The sequence below is a fragment of the Podarcis raffonei genome, chromosome 6 (genome assembly GCF_027172205.1).
Source record: "Podarcis raffonei isolate rPodRaf1 chromosome 6, rPodRaf1.pri, whole genome shotgun sequence".
Taxonomy (NCBI): Eukaryota; Metazoa; Chordata; class Lepidosauria; order Squamata; family Lacertidae; genus Podarcis; species Podarcis raffonei.
Window position 1 is genome coordinate 44,668,853 of NC_070607.1, and position 23,265 is coordinate 44,692,117.

General features: G+C 47.6%; 1 protein-coding gene and 1 long non-coding RNA gene across 2 annotated transcripts in view; one reads left to right on the plus strand and one right to left on the minus strand.

The window, feature by feature from the left end:
* Positions 1–4,264, minus strand: part of LOC128415789 (uncharacterized) — a 36,178-nt gene extending 31,914 nt beyond the window's left edge. The window contains exons 1-2 of the long non-coding RNA XR_008331065.1: positions 4,158–4,264; positions 3,886–3,933 (exon numbers count right to left, since the gene is read on the minus strand). This is a non-coding gene — a long non-coding RNA (uncharacterized LOC128415789). The remainder of the gene's footprint in view (positions 1–3,885; positions 3,934–4,157) is intronic.
* A 689-nt stretch (positions 4,265–4,953) lies between these two features.
* Positions 4,954–9,954, plus strand: DMRTA2 (DMRT like family A2). Its single transcript, XM_053392479.1, has 3 exons — positions 4,954–5,097; positions 5,625–6,109; positions 7,687–9,954. The coding sequence occupies exons 1-3, from the start codon at positions 5,069–5,071 to the stop codon at positions 8,775–8,777; spliced, it is 1,605 nt and encodes a 534-aa protein (XP_053248454.1). The 5' UTR covers positions 4,954–5,068; the 3' UTR covers positions 8,778–9,954.
* Positions 9,955–23,265: the final 13,311 nt, after the last annotated feature.

Sequence of the window (23,265 nt, forward strand, 5' to 3'; positions counted from 1 at the left end):
GCAAAGAACCACAGCGCCAAACCAGCGCCCGGAGAGAAAGGTCAATTTCCTGCGATCCAAAGCGATGCTGCCGCCGCCTCCCTGCTTGTAACACTAGCAGATCTCAAACTTTGTGCGCCTGTTCCCAGCTCTGCCACGCGGATTTTTAAGGGACTCGAGCCGCCGAGCGATGTCACAGGAGGAGCATGGCCTGAATTCGACGGTGCTTTGGGAAATGACACGGGTTAGTAAGACGTTCAGGGTGGTGAAAACAAGCGCGCGAGAGAAAGTAAAGCCAGCCTTTGTGTAAGAAGACCCAGAAGCGACCCAAACCGGAGTCCCTCTGGTTTAAGCTCGCTGAGGACTTGGCATGCAGTGGTTTGTGGATCGCACCCTAAAGGGGGCACATTTCCTTCGAAGCAGCTACGTTTGTTGGGATATTGAACGATTCGCTGCGTCGCAAAGTGTGCTAAGGTTCCGGGTATTAACGCTCAAGTCAAGCGCTTGAAAACTCTCCTCGCTTGAGTAACTGCAACTAACGACAAGTTTGCATAAGATGGGAAGGACCAATAATGCGTTAAGTTCCTTTTGTGGGGAAGGGGAGGGGGCGTGTGCGTGGAGCAGAGGGAAGAGGCGGGAATCGCTGGTTTGTGCGATAACCTTAGCAGGGTCTCCACGATCCTGACGCCTCGGAGACTAGGAAGGGGGAGATCGGGGCTCTTTCCACTCCAAGGCGCACGAAGACTGCACCCGAGGACCAAAGAGACGCCTCGAACTGCCTTTAAGTTTCCTTTAAAAACAACACACACACAAACACAGCAAGCCAAGTTAGCTGTCACATAAACAGTAGTTGTGTCAGAGTTGGAAACACCCCAGTCCAAGGAAACTGCACACAAGCGACCAACGTAACAAAAAGCAGGAGGAGTCTGTTCTTTCTTTCTTGCTTGTTTGCTTGGCGTTTATTACAAATTATTTATTGGTGATCACCATTTCTTCGCTTCCTGAGAGGAAAAAGTTAAAATGCGGGTCCAAGAGACGCGGGATGAACACTTCAGTTAGGTCACTGGTTCCCACGCAGAGCCCACGCCAGCCCACCCCAAGGGACACGCATGCTGTGGGGGCAACAAAGTGGGGGAAAGAACTGAGGGTATCTTGAGAAACAATCAAATCCCTCTGAGCGGTTCCTTCTGGGTATTCCTGAGGATTTCATCGCAAAGTCCCGGTGGTAGAATATTGTGTCAACTCCACTACCCAACCTCGCACCCCTAAAAGCGAGTCTGATTTCAGAGATTTGCATTAAAATCAATTCGTCTAAAGTCTTCAGAGATAAACATTTTTAACACTGAAACATTCAGATTTTATATTGTTCGTGCCTAGGGGCAGGGATCTCTTTTTTCTTTTTCGTTTGTTTGTTGTAAAGTCGTAGCAGCGATAACAAAATGAGACGAAATGAAAAACGGAAAACTGCACTTAGACGACACTGTATCGTCTGGTAACGGTAAAAAGACGGATAAATATATCTCACACACACCCCAGTTTTGTACCAGTAGGAAGGTGCGTGTGCGCGCGTGTGTGTAGAAAAGCCAATTAAAGTCTTAACGTCTATACAAGCAGGTAAGAGTGATGGGTAAGTATATCAGTGTACATATATGAAAAAGGAAAACACACACGTGCGCCGGCGCGCGCGATCGGTAAACTAGTTAAGCCGTGGTGCTTTAGCTTAAAACGTGTCTAAAATCCAAGGCCCTTCCGCCTTTTTGTTTTGGTGGTGGATCGCGTGACAGATCGTTCAGCTTGAGATCTAAAACACTTATTTGGAAACAATTTCAATGTCAATCAGCGTGACTTGTTCCAACCTGACATGTTTAGCACCGGTATGCCATAAAAGTATTTCCCTTCATTATTCTTTCTGGTTAGCATATTGATTTAGTGAAGACATGCATAATTTATTTCTTTTAATATACCTCATTTCTGTTATAAAATTATATTTCACTATATAAAATACCATGAGCTTTACATTTCTCACAGTCAACACATCTATACATCTATGTCTTAATAAAGTTAGCTTTTCTATTGCATGTACTTTTGTGTGTGCGTGCGATATGTATGGTTTAGCCTAGCTATAATTTTTTTAAGCCATGTACACAACTTCTCAGAAACTTCCCAGAAACCATGCATTTAAAAAATATAAAAATCAAAGTCAGATCCTGACTCCTCTTTTAAACACAAGATAACAAGAAAGTGTGTGAAGTCCCCGAACAAAGGAAACTCTCCTCACTCTGTGACTGAACCAACCTAGAGGAGCATTGCACATATTTCAGACGTTGCTTACAAGCCTTCATTAGGAAATTCTTCCCGGAAACCATCCCAAGTTTGTACTAGACATCTCTTGAGGGGAAAAGTAGAGGAGCACCCCGTGCATACGGGAGACTGGCTGCCTGGTCCAACTCAGCAGCTCCCCAGAACTGATCCATTTAACTGATCCACGAAGCTTGTCGCTTTCCAAAAAGCGCCGCGCCTTGATGGAGCAGTTAACTCACTCAGGCCCTTGAAATGACAAGTAGGAGGTCAGCAAGAAAGCGCAGCCCCAACTTTGCTCCCCCCGCCACTTCCAACATACACACTTTGGAGGTGCGGGCAAGCAGGGCGCTGAGAACTTCCAGCAAAAAAGAGAGAGAAATAAATGGCGGGACGGGGCGTGAAAAAGACCGCTTCTTCCTGCTGGAGAGGAAACACAATGGGAACTGCCAGTCCTTGCCAGCCAAGCGAATTCTCGCACCGTCCCCCGAAGCCAAGACGTCTCCTTCGGCGGAAACGAAAGAGGAGCTCTGGCTTGAGCAAACGGATCCTGAGCGGAGGGAGGCCTGAAATCGAGACCGAAGGAAGGTGCTCTCAGCAACACCTCTCCCCCCGATCGTGCAACGGGTTGGGGTATTGGTTCCCTAAAACTGGGGGTTGCTTTCCCCCCAAACGGGATTTCAGGGGGAGAATTTTGCCTTCATCTAATTTAGATCATTCTAAAGCTTCTTGAATGAAGGCAGCAGAAGAGCGGGTTCAGCGTTACAAATGAAAGAGGAGCGCCTGAACCTCATTTTGCCAGGACAGATAGAAACAAACATTGCCTGAAACAAACATGTGCGGGACACCGCGTTCTCCGAAAAGCGGGTGAGGAAAAAGTTCCATCCAAAGCAGTCGCCTCTTTCCCCTTTCTCTTGGTAACTGAACAGGGCTTTAAAAGATACTTCCCAAAGCAGGCGAAATGCAGGTTCCCACCCGCCCCACTTTGCAAATATTTCAAAAATATTCAGTTATATTTAAAGTGCGTTGCTGCCAGGCCCACTCTAATGTCTCAAACGGTTTTTGTGGGTGCCTGATTTATTGCAGTTGAGCGAAAAGCAGCAAATGACATAAGGAGTTGGTTCAAGGGACTGGGGTTATTGCTGTGAACGACTCCAAACCCCTTTTCCCCTTGGGATGGCGAGGACCGCTGCCTGGCCCAGCGGAGCCTCGACAGAGATCCAGGTGGGAGCGAGTTGCATGGCTTTCACGCAACTTCCTTCCAGGAACCTCTCTTCAAACCAAGCAGGTCCCAAGGAGTGTGACGTCAGCCACCGTCGCTTAAGTCGACGATATTCGGAAACAAAACAATATTATAAATGCGAATGACTCCGGTGATAGCGGCCTTAATTGCTCACGGATCGATTCCCCGTTTTAATTGTCCCAATGGAAAGTCAGAAATATTCCTGATTGAATTTTTAACTAAACAAACAACCAATAATTGAATCTGAAGAAAGAAAAAAGAGACCTTCCAGAAATATAAAGTTGCTTGTGCCGCCGGCTCGTCTCACCCCCCAATTATTATTATTTTGTTGTTGTTTCCCAAGTAATAAAACATAAAAATCGTACCTCTCATATACCTCCTTGCGCTGCAGTCGCCTGGATAAGGAAAGGCACCTGCGAAAGTAGAATGCGCAAGAGAAAACAAAAGTTAGTCTGTGCTCTCAGATAAAATCACCAGCAGGACTATCAATTGAACTGTCAAGTTTCCACAAGCGACTTCCTCCCTCCTCCCCACCTTTGACAAGTGATACGGTGCACCCCTAGAAAACCTGAAGCGCAGAGCGCAGGATCGTTTGGCACAGCCAACTACTGCTTTTAAGTGGATTTTAACGAAGTACCAGGCAATGAGGTATCGGGAAAATTTTACACAGAGACACAGCACGCGAGAGAGAGAAGGGGAGAGAGAAAGAGAGAAATGAAACTATTTGTCGGCGTTTCCCCCCAATGTTACTCCCCACCCCCACTTTTGGACCCTTCTAGCCCTCCCCCCTCCTTCTTTAAAACAGTTTATTTGAAAGAAGCTTCGGGTGGACACTGTAGACATCCGGCTGGCCAATCAGAAAGGCGCTTTCTTCCCCTGGCCAATAGCGGGCGTCACATTGTTGTCAAATGTTGTCTAATGGAAACGTAAGGAGCAACAATAGAGCGAGCGCTCGCGGGCGGCTCGGCGAAGATTTCTATCTCTTGGCAACTCTCGCCCTCTTTAGTGTCACACATGCAAAGTTGCGGCTAAGGAAGGGGGGGACCGCGCTGGGCTCTGCCGTCTGCAGAAGGCAGCTCTGGCCGACGGGCTGGCGGGCTTTTCTTCCAGAGGGAGGGAGAGGCGGAGAGAGGGGACGCGGGGAGGCTGAGAGGCGCTGCTGGGCGCGGGTCGGGAAGTTGGAAGTTGCTGCGCTCGGGAGCGCGATCCCCGGGCGGTTGTGTCTCCCTGGCGCTGCCGGTTGGGGCTGTGGGGCTGCTGCTGCGGCGGCGAGGGAGCCGCCGAGCTCTCCTTGGACAGGGCGCTGGTTTTGTTATGTCTCCAGGGGCTTGTGTACGCTTCAGCCGGGACCGTGTTTTGTAACATTGGCAAGCGCTTGGGCGCAGCTGTCTCCTTTCGCACCAAGGCGCCGCCGCCGCTTGTTAGAGGGGGCGCTCGCTGTTGCCATTGTCCTGGCGGAGTCTCAATCGCAACTTTCCGCAGGAGAAGAAACCCGCAAGAACTAGGGGAACAGGGTCCGGCTGCGCTTGGCAGAGAGGCCGAGGAGAGATGGATTGGTTGTCATTTCGGTGGCTCAGGTACTTTAGGGCTTTCTCGGAAGCCACGGTTTCCTCCGCCCGGGGATTTTAATTTGTGCTGTGGGGATTACGGCAGAAAAGGAAGGAAGGGCCGCGATCACTTTGTGTTGACGCGTTCGAAAAGTAAACTAGATTTACTTTCGCCTAGAGTTAGTTAAGCGGATCATTTACTGGGGGAAGGAAGGGCTGGAAAGTTCCAGGTATTTTAGTTAGGAAACCTGCCTAGACAGTGCAAATTGCCCAGTACTGCATGACAGTTGCTGTTGGAGGGTTTCGTGTCAGGCTATCTGTGTGGGAGTTATTGAAGGTTATCTGGAGGTTTAGAAAACACCCAGGTTTGGTTTTTTTTGGAGAGGGGCGCAATTCTGGAAAGGGCCCGGGTGCTGACAGCTAGTCCGAGGGGCGTTCCGTCGAGTAACCCGCCCGCGTAACTCCGAGAGAGCCTTTGGGAAGCTGCTGCGCTTTTGCGCGCCTGGGGCTTCCCCGGGAGCCAGTCTCTGAGCGTTTCGGTTCTGCTTCCCCGTCAGGATGGAGCTGAGGTCTGAGATGCCCAGCGTGCCCTCGGCGCCCGCTCCGGTGCCGCCCAGCTCGGTGGCGGCGGCCGCGGCCGCAGCGGCGGCCAGCCTACCGGTGAGCGTGGCCGGGAGCCTCCTGCGGGCGCCGCCGCTGCTCCTGCGCGCGGCCGAGAAGTACCCCCGCACGCCCAAGTGCGCCCGCTGCCGCAACCACGGCGTGGTCTCGGCGCTCAAGGGCCACAAGCGCTACTGCCGCTGGAAGGACTGCCTGTGCGCCAAGTGCACGCTCATCGCCGAGCGCCAGCGCGTCATGGCCGCCCAGGTGGCGCTGCGCCGGCAGCAGGCGCAGGAGGAGAACGAGGCCCGCGAGCTGCAGCTGCTCTACGGCACCGCCGAGGGGCTGGCCCTGGCCGCCGCCAACGGCATCATCCCGCCGCGGCCCGCCTACGAGGTCTTCGGCTCGGTGTGCAGCGCAGACGGAGGCACGGGGGGCTCAGGTGAGCAGGCACAGCCCGATCCCGCCACCTTGGCTGGCCACGAGCGCCCGTCCCCTGCGGGGCACTGAGGGAACTGGCCCGCGGCCAGGGAGTAAGTCTCGCTGACCTCAGGGGGGCTTACTTCCCAACAAACACGCTCGGAATCTCACTGGTTTAAGTGGGGCGGAAAAGGGGAGTCCGCTGAACCTCCATATAATGTCCAGAACAGAGCTGACTTCAGCCGAGCGCGCAGAAATATAACTCGGCGCTCATCTCACCCACTTTCATCTGTCCAGCTACTCAAGCACCATTTCTCAAATCCTTCCATTCTTTGCCGTTCCTTCGCTTTTTCTACCATTGCCTCTACACTTCTCCAAGTCACTCCTGTACATACACAAACAACAGTTCTGAATCTCCCCCTCCCCTCCCTATTTCCAACACTTAGCACCCTTTGCTCTCATGTCTCCATCCATTCTCACTCCATTTCGCTCTCCACACATCGCACTTATCTGTCCCATGCACCCACGAACAACGCATATTTCAATACTGTACTACTTGTTGGAATTAAGTCCCAGTGATTTCAGTGGGAGACAATTTTACTCAAGCTGTTTATGATAGACAGGATGTTACCAGATTGCTTATAAATATGGTCCATTGGAAACAACGGGTCTTATTTCCAAGCCAAAACTGAGGCATATATATTCCTCTTGTCTTTTATATACTCTGTCAAGCTCAGAAACTCTTTTAAACTTTCCTTCTCCATACTTATTCCCTGTCTACCCATCTGTACATGTATTTACACCCCACCCACAATTCCTTCCTTCCAGACCCATCTATGACCAGGGGTTACGGTCTCTATTGTGGACCCATTTTATGGCTTGAAGCCTCTGTTTATGCAGAAGCAAACAGGGGTCAGTTGGACTTATTTCCAGGTAAGTAGGTTTAGGATTGCCACATTGTAAGCGATCGCTCTGGGACAGGGAGCTCCGACAGCAACGCGCATCAGCCTCGCACTAGTTCTTTGCTCGACTTCTAGGGGAAGGCTCTCCTGCCGCCTCAGCCAAAGGAGATTGAGAGAGAGAATGGCGCCCTCTACCGACCCCCCCAGCGACCCGACACTGCTAAAGAGGTGCCAGGTGGTGTGGCGAGCAGGGGCCTGGTTTGCTAAACTGGCTCGGCAAAGGGGGCCAAGGAAGGTGCTTTGGCGTTTGGCAAATTGCGGGGTGGGGATGAGTAATAAGAGCTGCAAGATAGGCAGCAATTTATGCACCCACTTCCCGGGGGGGCGTCGTGATGTGTGAGCCCCACCTAACTCAGTGGGGCTTATTTCTGTGTTGACATGTATAGGGTTGGCAGGGAAAGGCTGAAGTGAATTAATCAGGCTGGTGGGCAGATGCCTGGAGACGTGCGTGTCCCCTTGCGGGGTGTGTATAGTGAGTCCACTTTGGGCAGGCTGCATACTTCTCCGATGGAGCTCCCCGGCTGCCGCCAAGCACGAGGACCGGCTGAGAAGTTCTCGGCCTGACCCCCAAACCCAGCTCCACCCCGTCGAGGCTCACGCGTCTCTCTCCCTCTCTCTTTCTGTCTCCCCTCGGCAGAGGTCAAGCTGCAGAAGTTCGACCTGTTCCCCAAGACGCTGCTGACCACCCGGGCCGCCACCCCGCAGCAGGCCAAGCCCCTGTCTCCGGACGGCACGGACGGCGCACCGGGCACCTCGTCCCCGGAGGCGGCCCGCCACGGCTGCGGCTCGGGCTCGGAGAACGGCGACGGCGAGTCCTCGCTCAGCTCGCCCGTCTCGAAGGGCGCCAAGGACGGCTGCGCGGCCGAGGAGGAGAGCCCCGGCTCCATCAGCCCGCTGGGCTCCGACTCGGGCTGCTCTGAGGCGGAGCGCGAAGAAGCGGGCGCCCCTTCGCCCGGGCTTGCGGCGGCCGTAGCGGCGGCCGGAGGCAGCCGGCAGCAGCGGACGCCCTTGGACATCCTGACGCGCGTCTTTCCCGCCCACAAGCGCAGCGTGCTGGAGCTGGTCCTGGCCGGCTGCGGCGGAGACGTGGTGCAGGCCATCGAGCAGATCCTCAACAACCACCACCATCACCACCGCGGGGCCGGCAGCCCCGGCCAAGGCCTCGCCGTCGCGGCGGCCGCCGCCGCCTCAGGACTGAGCTCGGCGGGGCCCGAAAAGGCTAGCGACGAGAGCTGGGCTCGGGCTGCCGGGGACACGACGACAGGGCCTCTGGGCGGCTTGCAGCCTTCGCCCGCCGGCGCCGCCGCTCACCACCGCCCCCTGCTGGCCGGCGCCATGACGCCCGCCATCGGCGCGCTGGGCAGCCGCTCGGCCTTCTCGCCCCTGCAGCCCAACGCCACCCACTTCGGCGCGGCGGCGGCGGCCGAGGCCAGCGCCTACCCTCTGGGCACGCACCTGGGGCTGAGCCCGCTGCGCCTGGCCTACTCGGCGGCGGCGGCGCACAGCCGGGGCCTGGCCTTCATGACGCCTTACTCCACAGCCGGGCTCATGCCCACGCTGGGCTTCCGGCCGCCCATGGAGTACGCCTTCAGCGACCTCATGAGGGACAGATCCGCCGCCGCAGCCGCCGCAGCCGCTGCTGCCGCCGCCGCCAGTGCGCACAAGGAGCAGGCCTACCCCAACGGGCTCTACGGGCCCTTAGTCAACAGCGCCCCAGAGAAGCAGTAGGCCAGGACAAGGCCGCGCACCCCACACGAACCCCGGGCCTGCTTCTTATACACGTGTATATAGACATGCTTCGAAGAAAGATAGACTGTGCCGACACCAACGGAAGGGAGGAGGAGATCCATGCCTTCAGCCCACGGGCTGAGTGACATAGGCCTGACCAAGAGTTTTATATCCCGCAGGGATCGCAGCAGTTCTTAAAATATAATTTACACTCGGATGTTAAACGCATTGCTCAGAAAGTAGTTCTCTGGGAAGTAAATCAGCGGAGTTACTTACAGGTTTAAGCTTGGAGGCGAGGCTGCCATAGGAATCCTGGCATGTCCCGTTTCGTCTTCGTAGAAGCCAGTATAAAGAAGGAAGTTTGGGGTGGGAGGTTTAGAAAGCGATTTAGAGCAGGTGGGGTTGTTTCAAAAGATTGGCGGCTGCAAACGCCAGTAAAATGCATTCGGACACCAGTTGCTCGGAATTATTTCCATTGCCTTTTTCCCCAAGCCCTGAGTTCCGAGTGGTTTCTGGGTTGTCAGGATTTCGTTTAACCCTGTTCGTTGCAACGAAAACTGGTCAAATATGTGGGAGATACTTCTAGGTGTTCTGAAGTTTTTTGTCCCCCCCCGGCGTATTTCCATTGTTATAAAGTTGTCAGCCATTTTTATCTTTTTGCTTATGCTCATAAATAAGCATGGATATTCCTCTTGGTGCGTTGTGAGATTGATATATATATGTATATACATACCGAGATATATACACATATATACCAGCAAGTGTATAGTATAATGTTATCAAATGGAAATCTTAAGTTATTAATGTAATTTGTAGGTGATTTTAGTATTAACGGTAAATTAAAAAGTTAGTTTTCAGTTTAAAACACACCAAGCATAGAGATTAAATATATTGTAAATAATTTTAACGCTTCTTTTTATTCACTCACTGAGAGGGGAAAGATACGATTTGTAAATAAATAAAGTTGAAAAGTAGATATATTTGCAATTGTTATTGGACTCAATCCAAAGCCTGTGCTTGACACCGTTTTAATGCGTGACCCGCAAGAAAAAAGATATTGGTTCCAGTGTAGCAAACTTCTTGCTGTTTCAAAAAGTTTTTGTCTTTTTCGCTGTTTTCATTTCATATAAATCCTAGAAATAAATGTTATTTTGTATTAAAAGTAGCCTTCTCAATAGCTCCTGCTGTTTTTATTTTTTATTTATTTTAAGGGTGGGGGCTTTTTTTGCAGTATTTTGGTATGCTTTCGTAATGCAATTCAGTGCAAAGCTGTAGTCATTTCTGATCCTTAACTGACCGATTTAAAGCGATTGCCCTGAGCGGACTCCCAGGCATTCTTCCAAAACGGTTAACTAACATACCATGCTTGCAATAGACGTTCACAGGAAAAGCTGCAAACCTTACACTCCAGTACACAGTTCGGCGGTTAAACACACACGACCAGAAATAATATATTACCTTGGTTCTTCTTTTTAATGGATTTGGGACAAAGTAACGGGTGCTGTTTTGAAAAGGTATTTTAAATTTTATTGATCTGTTTCGAATGCTAAATTCAGAGACTGCGATCCTAAACACACGCGCTGGGAACTGAATCGGATTCAGTCAATGGGACCCTCTTAATGTCATTGTCCACGCGCTTTGTGCACCCAACTTCGCGGTGGATTGCGCATAATTTCCCTTTAATCGTATTGCCGATTTCTATAGGAGTTGGTGGTTAAATTCTGCCTGTTGAAAATGCTAATTGGATTGACTGTAGCAAGAAGGTAGATACTCATTGTTTTTATTTACTTTTTTAAAAAATTAAATGCGCCTATACTTTTAGTGTGAGAATCTTCCGCAGCTCAAGGAGGAATATCTGCTCGATTTCAGGAGAGAAAGCTTCCCTTTTCTTTGATCGACCAATCGCCTAGTTATTCTTCGGGTGAAATTGACCAACACCCGGTACAAAGCACACTTAACTTGGAAGTTTATTCAAGTTAGCCGACAGTGTATTTAGTGGGAAGCAAAAGAAGTGTGAAAAGAAGTGGGGGGTGGGAGTTTTTGGGAAATATACAGAAATCAATCCTAACTTCACTTCTTGGGAAGTAAATTTAGTATTTTATATGTTCTAAAACTCACGGGGGAATGAGGAGACCTGGAAACCGGACTCTGTTTAACTGGCAGGCGAGGATGACGACGAGCAACAGAGCTCTTAGGAATTTCTTACTGTACCTCTAGAATGGCAATGCTTATATAGGAGGGATTTTCTTTTCTACCCTGGAGAGTGTTTGGCCCAGGAAAACTATTACTCACAAAGAACAAGTTCAGTGCATGGTTGAATTAAGACTGTAAAAGCTCCTAAAATTGGTTGGTATGGAAACCTAATCCCACCCAACTGTTCTGTAGCGCAGCTGGACTGTTTACTTTCTCACTTCAAATATAACTGTGTAAACATTGGCTTAAAACTGACAGCTCTGCTCCTATAACCAGTTAATATATTGGGGTGGAGGGGTGAAAATTTGGATTCCTTAGTGGTTATTGGAAGAAGACATGGTAATAAATAATAGTGATGATGATGATAATAATTATTATTAGTGGTAGTAAAAAACGGGTTAAAAGAAACACACCTTCAGTCAATTGCATTTCTCTCCCTTCTTCCGTGATTTCTTAAACGCGGTTGAACGGCCTTTGTTGTGTATTTAAAAATTATATTCGAGTTAATTCTTTGACCCCTACTCCAACCCTTAACGGCGGCCAAATCAATAGCACAAGGGAAAGGTTTTTTTTCCTTTTTTAAAAAAATAAAGTCTCAGGTTCCGAAAGTGGTTGAAACGTAATATTACTACACCAAAACGGTTTAATAATGAAGGGCTTTAATAGTGAGCTAATTTGATTGAGTTTCCTAATTCCACTTTAATTGGAAAAAAAGGAGTTGTCTGTTCGGTTATAATGTGACAGGGTTATGGGAGGGGATGGGGCGGGCGAGGACCAGAGAGAAAAAGATGGACTTCGTGCGACAGCGTAAATCTCTGCTCTCGCTCTGTGTGTGTGTAGGGAGCCGTCTGATTTTTCTGGGGTCTGGGATTAAGAGGAGTGGGGCTAACAGAGGATTTTTCTACTTAAGGAAATGAGGTGGACACAGTTGTCACTTTCCAGCTGCGGAGAGGGAGCCCCAGTAGCCGCTCACGATTTAGGAAACGCCTCCCGCCACACACGGCATTCCTTGCAAAGAGAATGAGCTGAATATATTCTTTGAGTTTCTTTCTTCGGAACACTTTTTCCCTCAAGTTTCTCAGTGAGGCATTTCTACAAAGTTTCGAAGGGACCTCCGAGGTCATCTAATCAAACCTTTTAAACCTGGGATTTCATGGGATTAAACTGCTTAGACGTCTATAAATTTACAGCGGTCCCAAGGCGTCAAAAGGCCCTCCAGTAGCCAACGTGGCGCCCTCCGCGCATGGGCGTTTCCAGGATCTTTGTTGGAGGGGGGCAGAACCGACGTGATTGGTCAGTTAGTTAAGTATTTCTATTGTTTTACTTTACCCCCGTTGGCTACGCCCATACCTCCGCATGTTGTGGATCCCAACTTCCACCATTCCCAGGCAGCACCTTCGCTACCCCTTATCTATTTATTTGGTACATTTATACCCCATTTTTCTTCCAAGGAGCTCAAGATGGTGTGCTTCTCCCTGCCTCCATTTTATCCTAACAACAGACTTGTGAAGTAGGTCAGGCCACCATCACCAAGCGATGGTGATTGGTCCAAGCATGGTCACTCAGTGGGCTTCATAGCTGAGTGGAGATTTGAACCCTGGTCTCTCAGGTCCTAGTCCAACGCTCTAACCACCATACCTCACTGGTTCTCTGCCCTGCTCTAGTCATACATCCTAGAGCCAGGGGTGTGGCCAACTTGAATAAAATATGGGGGGGGGGCAGTTAAGCCCTGCCTGCATAATCAAATCACAAGATGTGGTGTATGCACACCATTTGAATGGCAATGCCCATCTGCTTTGGGCAGGGGAGGCTTTGTCAAATATTTTATTGTGGGGGAGGGCAAAGGGGAGTTGGTTCCTATGCCCAGAGTCCCAATACAAGCACAACCCCACAATAGTAGGCTAGGAGCAGAGAGGCAGCTGCAGAGCAAACACTTCCAATTACTCAAGGAGGAGCCACTCCACTTGGTGGAGTGAAATACCCTTCCTCACTCTTGAATTTGAGGGGGCGTGAGTGGGATGGGTGACATGACAAAACCCACTCCACACCACAAACATGGCAGCCAATCTGGTCCTGAACATGAGAACAAACACAGTCCCTGCCCCCAGACTGCCAAATAAAGGAGACTTTGCCGCTTGGCCTTGCAAAAACCAACCAAACTGGAAGCATTTTCTCTCTCTGTCCAAATTAAAATCCTTGTCCTTCCTTCCAAAGTCTTGCTCAGTTGTTGTCCTCTCCATAGTCTGAATGGTTCCATGACCAACATTAAATAGTACAGTGGTACCTCAGGTTAAGTACTTAATTCGTTCTGGAGATCCGTACTTAACCTGAAACTGTTCTTAATCTGAAGCACCACTTTAGCTAATGGGGCCTCCTGCTGCCGCCGCGCCGCCGGAGCACGATTTTTGTTCTCATCCTGAAGCAAAGTTCTTAACCTGAAGCACTATTTCTGGCTTAGTGGAGTGTGTAACCTGAAGTGTATGTAACCTGAAGCTTATGTAACCTGAGGTACCACTAGTCTATTTTCCTCTCGATTGGCCAGTATAAAGAGCAGATGCATTGCTTGTCTCCCCTTGGGATCCCTCGAGTCTCCTAAACTGTAAGGGACATAAGAACATCATTGTAGGGCAACACACTGGGGGAAAGGACAATGTGGTGTTGAGAACCAGGCTATGGCTAGAAGGCAGGAAAAGGGAACCTGTGCCCCTCTCAAGGTTACTGGACTGCAATTCCTATCACCCCTGACCTTTGGTGATGCTGGCTGGGGCTGATGGGAGTCCAGCACCATATAGGGAATAGTTCCCCCATCCCTTGATGGAGAGTATGAGCTATTTCTTTATCACATTTATATACCAGCTTCTCCCCCTCCCCCCAATGATCCCAAGGTGGTGTACATGGTTCTCCCCTCCCCATTTTATGATCACAATAACCCTGTGGGATGGACTAGGCTGAGAGACAGTGACTAACCCAAGGTCACTCATTGAGCTTCATGGCTGAGTGGGGATTTGAACTCTGGTCTCCAAGGTCACAGTGTTGGTGTTGTTGTTTAGTTGTTTAGTCGTGTCCGACTCTTCGTGACCCCATGCCCCAGAGCACACCAGGCACTCCTGTCTTCCACTGCCTCCTGCAGTTTGGCCAAACTCATGCTGGTAGCTTCGAGAACACTGTCCAACCATCTCGTCCTCTGTTGTTCCCTTCTCCTTGTGCCCTCCATCTTTCCCAACATCATAGAATCATAGAATCCTAGAGTTGGAAGAGACCACAAGGGCCATCGAGTCCAACCCCCTGCCAAGCAGGACTCAGGGTCTTTTCCAGGGAGTCTTCTCTTCTCATGAGGTGGCCAAAGTACTGGAGCCTCAGCTTCACGATCTGTCCTTCCAGTGAGCACTCAGGGCTGATTTCCTTAAGAATGGATAGGTTGGATCTATCCATGGGACTCTCAAGAGTCTCCTCCAGCACCATAATTCAAAAGCATCAATTCTTCGGCGATCAGCCTTCTTTATGGTCCAGCTCTCACTTCCATACATCACTACACACAGTACATCATTCTATTACATCACACCACCCATGTCATAGGACCAAACCGCGGGTCACATCAGTTGCTTATCTCTCATATTTATCTAGCCAGTAGTTTATGTATATTTCTTCTTGCTCTCCATCTTGGGGGGCAGGGGTGTATCTGAAGGTGTTCTTTGTGGGCAGGGCAGGTCATTCTCCCCAGGGATGTAGTCTAAAAGCTACTAAAATTCCTCCTCTGCTCACCCCCCCATAAATAGATTGCTGGCAGTTGAATAAAATTAAACAAAGCAAGTATAAATAATTTGTAAAATGGAGAGGCAGTGTGCCAGCATTTGCAAACTTTCTGTTAATTAAAATCTTAATCCGTTCAGTTGCATTTTCATTGTTTGGCTGTGTATTGAGAGTGGGGCACGTCCAGGAGGTTTATTATCTGCCCTGGTTGCTTAATAGAAATCAACCCTAATCCACAGCATAATAAAGATAACATTATACTAACAATTTAGTGGCAAAATGACATTTCTCACCAAAGCAAACATCTTTCCTCCTCACCCTCAGGTTGGTTAAAGGAGGAAAGGGCAGAGGGTAACCACAGCACAGGTCCCCTTCAGAGGTTAACTTGTACAATGACAAGTTTGGGGAAACCAATTGGCCTGTCCCCAAGCCCAGATTTTTATAGGCTAATTGTGGTTATTCACTAGTGTAAGGCCACAACTCAGCATATGCTCAGAGTCATCCACCTTTCTATACTTTATTAAACACATGGAGCAGCCCAGTCCAGCCCAGTCCAGAATGGCCTGCTTATAAGGAATCTCTATATTTGGGCACATTTATTTATGAATGCAGGATTTACTCCATGATTTTTAGAAAAGAATTCAGAACAAATGATGTGTGTTTCCTGGCTTAAGGTGTTGTCCTCTCCATAGTTTCATTTTCTTCTGTGATCAACGTTACACGGTGCTTTCCTATGGTATTTGCCCTGCAGCTTCATTTTCCATAGGAAAAAGCATTTGCTAACCTTTGAATGCCCCCCAACCACCACCTTGACTTACTGCTAAAATATTGCTTAATTTTGAATTTCCATGTCATAGTTTAACAAATGCAATGCAATGCTTTATACTGAAGTGTAGGAAACATGGATAAAACTGCTGATAAATAATAAATATATAATATATGAAGAAGTCCTTGCCCCAAAGAAGTGCTTAAAGGTAAAGGTAAAGGTACCCCTGCCCGTACGGGCCAGTTGTGACCAACTCTGGGGTTGCGTGCTCATCTCGCTTAAGAGGCCAGGAGCCAGCGCTGTCCGCAGACACTTCCGGGTCACGTGGCCAGCGTGACGAAGCTGCTCTGGCGAGCCAGCACCAGCGCAGCGCACGGAAACGCCGTTTACCTTCCCACTATAAAGCCTGTTTATCTACTTGCACTTAGGGGTGCTTTCGAACTGCTAGGTGGGCAGGAGCTGGGACCGAACGATGGGAGCTCACCCCGCCGCGGGGATTCGAACTGCCGACCATACGATCGGCAAGTCCTAGGCACTGAGGTTTTACCCACAGCGCCACCCGCGTCCCGTTGAAAAGAAGTGCTTAGGAAGAGCTAAAAAGCTACTTATGTGAATATGGCATCTCCTTCTCCCACCTCCTATATAACCAACTCAGCCAACTGAACATGAATATATTCAGCTGCCTGTCTCTACACAGGCTCTCCAGAGTTTCAGCTGGAGGTCTTTCTCATCATCTGAAGCTCAGGGATGGGGATCCTATGATCCTTCAGATGTTGTTGGACTCCAACTCCCATCATCCACAGCCAGCATGGCTAACAATCAGGGGTGATGGGAGCTGTAGTCCAACAATATCTGGTAGGCCACAGGTTCTTAACATTGGCTTTGATTGGAGATGTTAGAGACTGAACCTAGGACATTTTGCATGAAAAGCCTGTGCTCCACCATGGGGCAATGGTCCCTTCTTCTAGAGCAGGCATGGCCAAACCTGGCCCTCCAGATGTTTTGGGACTACAATTCCCATCATTCCTGACCACTGGTCCTGTTAGCGAGGGATGATGGGAGTTGTAGTCCCTAAACATCTGGAGTGCCAAGTTTCCCCTTCCTGCTCTAGAGCATGGCAGTCCAACTTTTCATACCAAGTGGACCACAAGAGTACTTTAACATAGAACCTGTGGGCCACAAGTTGTGGGGGTAGGGGGAGCAAGGTCAAAATTTGAGGCACCCCTCATATTTTGCTGCCTTCCCAAAGCCGGGTAAGGGAGGTGCTGGGCTTTGGGAAGGAGGTGCAAAGCTCTGGTGGGGTCCTCCAGCCCTTTCACCCCCTTCCAAAAGCTGAGAAAGTGCTAACTAGTATTAACTAGGCCTTTGAAAGGAAGATAAAGGACTCTAGGTCCTTGCCAGAGCCCTCACATTGTGAGGATTCAGTAGGCCAGTTCAGGGCATGTATACTGCCATCAGCTCTTAGGAGAAAGGATGGGTTATTAATATAATATTGAATGTAATTTGGACTGTGGTGATTCACTCATGCTCATGATTTACAACCTGATCACCTACAATAAAACTTTAATTTGGAATCACTCTTAGAGAACTGTACCACTGTTGAACAAAGTACAGTTTCAAGTTTTCCATGAGCAAATACGTGTGGGAAGAAAGTCTGTTTTTGTACACATTGCTGTAAGCTTTGGTGTGGATTCTACGGATCAGTCCAGCCTCAGTGAACAAAACTGCTTATTTTTTTGGGGGGGCGCGCAGTTTGTAATGGCACTAGCAGTTGTGATGCCCTCACAAACATTACCGTTAATTCTGATGTAGCTGACAATAGTAGACAATTGTAGATGTAGCAATTGTATAATTTTGCATCAAGTAAATTGTAACTCATGATATGTTTTCTAGTGTGGGTCTTGCTGTTTAGCAAGCTTCTTACTCCTGACCACAGGAGAGAAGGATATATCCTTTTTGTAATAAAAAATAGCTCTGTCTAATTAACACTTCAAAGTGTTAATTGTGCGTCCATCTTCTGTGTTTTTCGGGGACATTTATTTTCCAAATGCTGTTGATGAACATGTCAGAAGGAGGTTATAATGTCTGTGACTCCTGCTATGTTAACATTTATAATAGTTGTAGCTATTATAAAAAGATAGATGGCAATCAAAAGAGGATTAAGAAAGATTATACTGTACTATACTGTACCATTTTTAATAAACTTGTATAGTAGTGAACTATGCATCATAATTATACAGAAGAGTACAGTAAAAGCCAGCAGAGCCACTGATGTATTGTGATCCAGTGTGAACACAAACAATACACAAACATTCTGAAATGAAACAAATTAGGACTGTAAATATGTGATGTTCCAGGTTATAAGGTTTCCCACGGCCACAAAGAAACCGAGCACAAAATGGATTGGGGGGGGAGCCTTTGACTGTAAATATGTACACATGCTTTCAACCATATCGTGTTCTTTCATGCATTTTCTTTGTTTCTTCTTTGGACATCACTTTACATCAGATTGAAGGTAAATAAAAATCAACAATGACAATGCAGCCTGATACAAACCTATAAAACCACAGCCTGCCTGACTTTAGGACTGCTTTTTATGTTACAGTTCCACATATGCACATTAACACCCATGTATACACATTAATGCATGTATGTATTAATAATAAAATGCAAATTGTATGCAAATATCTATCTATCTATTTCCATTTATGGGAGAAAAAGCAGAGATCAGCACCAAAATGCATGGGTCTGTTCAAAGTGAGACATGCAGCTATTATCAAATATATGTGTCTGCTGGGGTTGCCAACTTTTTTTCCTGGCAGGATCATACCCTCCAACATTTATCTGATGAAAATAGGGACATCCTATTCAACAACAACAATTTATTGATATTATTAGTATTAGTATTAGTATTTTATTTATACCCCACCCATCTGACTGGGTTGCTCCAGCCACCCTGGGCAGCTTCCAACATATATAAAAACATAATAACACATTTAACACTAAAAAACCTTCCCTATACAAAGCTGCCTTCAGATGTTTTCTAAAGGTTGTACAGTTACTTATCTCCTTGGCTCGGGGGTTGCATAACTCCATACCATACCATTTATCTGATGAAAATAGGGACATCCTACTGTACCCTTCAACATTTCTTCAAAGAAAATAGGGATGTCCTAAGAAAAAGCGGGACATTCTGGGATCAAATCAGAAACTGGGATGGCTTCTGTAAATCCGGGACTGTCCTTGGTAAATAGGGACACTTGGAGGTTCTGCAGGGTTCCTCTAAACAACTTTTAAAATGGCTGACTTCAGGCTTAAAGAGGTGTGTAAGTTGCCTGTGTTGGGCTCCCTCTTAGGTTAGTGGCAACAACAGAAGCAGCAGTCCTGCAACAAATGCCAGGTGACTCGGAGTCACCATTCTAAATTTCTAAGAGTGCTGTTACATCAGGGGCATTGTAGAAAATTTTAAATGACAAGCAGCTCAAAGATCATCAGAACAGTGGTGGCTGGTGCCCATTGAGACTGGTAGGGTGGGAGCTTCTGTTTCCGGCGGTGATAAATGGCTGACTCCCACACGATTGGACCTCAGCCGTGCCAGTAATTCAGGGTTGATATGGGGGTAATTAGCCCTGGCAGACTGTACCCAATGGATGAAAGGATATATGATCTCTGACACGATGGAGAATTGCACAGCCTGGGACGGGGAACTTTAAAGCGTTAAGATCGGAATGTGGAAAATATGAGAACAACAAGAAGGCAGCAGAAATGAAAATATTGGAGATATACTTCAGAGGTCCAGAGTATGGGAAGCTCAAAAAATTAATACAGTGGTACCTCTGGTTACAGACGCTTCAGGTTACAAACTCTGCTAACCAGGAAGTGGTTGCTCCAGGTTAAGAACTTTGCCCCAGGATAAGAATGGAAATCGCGCGCCAGCAAGGGGGCCACTAGGGGGCGCCTTGGAAGATGGCGGATATTAACATCTATCCAGCTCGCACGAGGTAATTAGAGGCTGATTGTGGGGAGTATATCAGTCTCCCTTCATCTCTCCAGGGGGGAGAGATGCTGTTTTCACCCGCTGTTGCCATAAATCACCCCCGAGTTCGGAAGAAGGAGGGGGTGAGGCACTGGGTGCACAACCCTCGGCGGGCCTCGGAACTCCTCTGAAGCTGCTTCCAGGTGCGTAACTAGTTGCGTTACTTAAAAGGAAAAAATTGGGAAAGATAACGCACATGCTTCAAGAGAGGCAGGAGGTTTTTATCTGCTAACAATTTTACCACTGAAAGGAAGAAGACTGAGACGGACTGAGATGGAAGATTACATCAAAGCACTACAAATATGGTATGTGGATTGGAATGCCGGAACTAAGGGGGGGGGGGAACGACTTTTTATTTCTTTTGCTCTATGTGATTACTAATAACCCTCCCCCTGAAGATCTGTCACAGAAATTAATTGCAAATGGGACTAAAAATGAATTGTGTGGAAATAATTATGAACTTAAAGGTTTTACTCTGTGAAGGATTTGGAAAGAAGAAGGGCTCTCTCTTGTGACGCAGTAAGAATGGAAACTTGATAAGAGACCTGTGTTGCTGGAGTTGGTCTTGGGGAGGGTGAGCCGAAGATATATTATTTTCGAGGAGATTGCGAACTGGAAGGGGCAGCCCTCCTGGAAAAAGACTAATTTACGATGCAACGGGTCGGAAAAGCTAAAGAGCGAGTTTCTAGACTGTATTTCATCGGAACGACAAAAATGGCGATTACTCGCTCGAGCGGAAAGGACTGTTGGAGGAGAGTGATTTACGAGAGAGCAGCACAAAGCCCACACAGAAATACAAATAAGACTGTCTTTTTCAACCCACTTGCGGAGCATATCGGAGGAAAATGGAAAGGAAAATGAGTAATGACAAGTATTGAGAAGAGGAGACTGGAAACATCATTCTTAATATGGAAGCAGAACAAATATTCGAGGATTGGACTCCTGCCAATCAAGAAGCATGGGTACCCCCCACAAAAATTTATAATTTGGAAAACAATTGGATTATATGACATGTATTGTTATAATTTGGACTAATTTATTTGATGTGTTTAATTTGGAAATACGAAACTTAATAAAAATTATTATAAAAAAAAAAGGAAATTGCGTGCCAGCGGCGCAGCAGCATCAGCAGCATCAGCAGGAGGCCCCATTACCAAAAGCATGCTTCAGGTTAAAAACTGTTTCAGGTCAGGTTAAGAACAGACCTCTGGAACAAAGTTCTTAACCCCAGGTACCACTGTAATTAATAATTTAGATTATAATTTGTCTGTTTTTTAATTTTATTTTTATATTTTTAATTGGATTATGATTTGATGGATTTGTTAATTGGATGTTCTTATTGGAAAACTAATAAAATTATACATAGTATTGGTAGTAAAGGTAAAGGAACCCCTGACCATTAGGTCCAGTCGTGACCGACTCTGGGGTTGCAGCGCTCATCTCGCTTTATTGGCCGAGGGAGCCGGCGTACAGTTTCTGGGTCATGTGGCCAGCATGACTAAGCCGCTTCTGGCAAACCAGAGCAGCACACGGAAACGCGGTTTATCTTCCCGCCGGAGCGGTACCTATTTATCTGCTTGCACTTTGACGTGCTTTCGAATTGCTAGGTTGGCAGGAGCTGGGACCAAGCAACGGGAGCTCACCCCGTTGCGGGGATTTGAACCTCTGACCTTCTGATCGGCAAGCTCTGTGGTTTAACCCACAGGGCCACCTGCATCCCTGTTGTTGGTGGTGGGGAGGTATAAAAGGAGAATTCCTGGATGTCAAGATCCAAGTTTGGGGCAAGTACTCTTTGGTAAAAGTACCCCAGAATTAAAACCACAAAATATGCAACAAAGTAGGCATGGAAATACAGGCTGTTAGACCTCTAAAAATATGCCCTTCTAAAGTTTCCCTCTTGCCCTTGCAGAGAAAAAGGCCACATGTTTGAGAAGTTAAAAACAGTTTACTTACAAACTCTCCAAAGTCAGATTCATGTGCTTTTCCAGACAGTAATCAGAAAACACAGGTAGTAAAACTTGGTTTAATTGCAGTGGTGAAAGTTCCTAAATTATTGGTATAGGAACACAAAAAAAGGCTTCTTAAAGCCATGCAGTCTGAGCTTGCAGCAACCATCTGTGTTGATCTGAAAGGCGAGCTGGTACGGAAGCCTGGTCTGAATCCTGGTACTTGCCCTGGCTGTGCAGATATTGTAATTGTTTGCTATTGTCTAATCAAAATTTTAAAAGAGGTATTAGTCCAGTGGGACAAATCGTCCCTAAGCTAAGCTGCCATCTTGTGCAAATGACATCACCCCCCCCCTTATGATTCCAACTCCCTCTTTCACCTAGGAGTTGAAAAACTTATACTTTTTCAAAGTTCAGGCTGCATCAAGAATACTAGATTCCACCAAAAGATATTGGGGGGGGGGCACACAAACCTGGGCCCATGGGCATAAATACATTGGACACCAATCTTCCATAGTTTGTTGGAAGTCATTAAACTGAACAAGGAATCATCTTGCGCATATCTACTCTAATCATTATTATTAAATATATTATGCATTAAATACATAAATTATTAAAAATCATTTAAAAATTACAGCTTGTGCAAGAGAGCGAAAGATATATATGACGATCTTGGGCTTCTTGTTAACGGGGAGGATAGCTGGATTTAACTTAAACTCTTCAGCTGGGTGAGGAAGGGAAGGATAGAGGCCTCCAAGACACCTTCCTGGGCTAAGGCCTAAATAATAGGGTGACCCCATGCAGATGAAGACAAGTCTCTTATACCTTTCATACTGGTGTTGATGAGAGGACTCCCCCTACTTTTTTGGAAGCTTCAGCTCAGTGTTTCGGAGGTCTCTTCTCCTTCCTTCCTTCCCATATTTGAACATAAGAAGACCTTGCTGGATTAGGCCAATGGCCCAACTAGCCCAGCTTCCTCATTTCAGAGTATCCAACCAGATGCCTGTGGGAAATTGGTTGCACATCACCCCAATCTCCAAGAAGTGTATGTTTCCAGGGGTTCCAGGCACTTACCCAGGATTCATGTTTCCTTTGGGAAAACGAGGCACAGCGGTGACTGTGGTGTCTTTATGGTATATGGTTTATTTACATATATATATACAACCTGAGCCCATGATGGAAGGTTTCACAGCATCAACACCCCCAAAAGGTCTTGTTTCTCCAATAGCCACAGCTTTGGATCCGAACAGAAATCAAACATTGCTCTCAAACATTGCTCCAACTCTCTCCAGCTTGATGCTTTACTTTGAGGGCACATGACTGCCAAACTCTGCTCTTAACTTTGGCTTTTTCTGTTGAGGGAGGGGCCCCCATCCATTTGCCATCTCACACCAAGCTACCTAACTCCCCATTCACTTCACCAGGAAGTGATGTTGGCTATTGCCAGGAATTACAAGTTTTGATTACATTTTAACACTTGCTAGATCTAGGGATTAGAGGGGTCTGGCTCATGACATAACACCCCAAACTCATAACTCATCATGGCAATGTCCAGTTTCCAATTGACACCAGACTGAAATACTTGGATCCTAAGAGAAGTTAACTAAACGCAGGGCATGAAAGGAAAATTTCCTGACCCTCTCATGAGCCACCAGTATCCTCGAAGAGCCTCTACAGAGGGGTGGGGACTGCTACTCAGGGAATTGGAGGGGGGGGGCTTGGATTCTAAGATGTTCATAGATGGAAATCTTCCTATTCCCTCTACATGGGAAAGGGAGACAAAGGCTGGATCTAGAC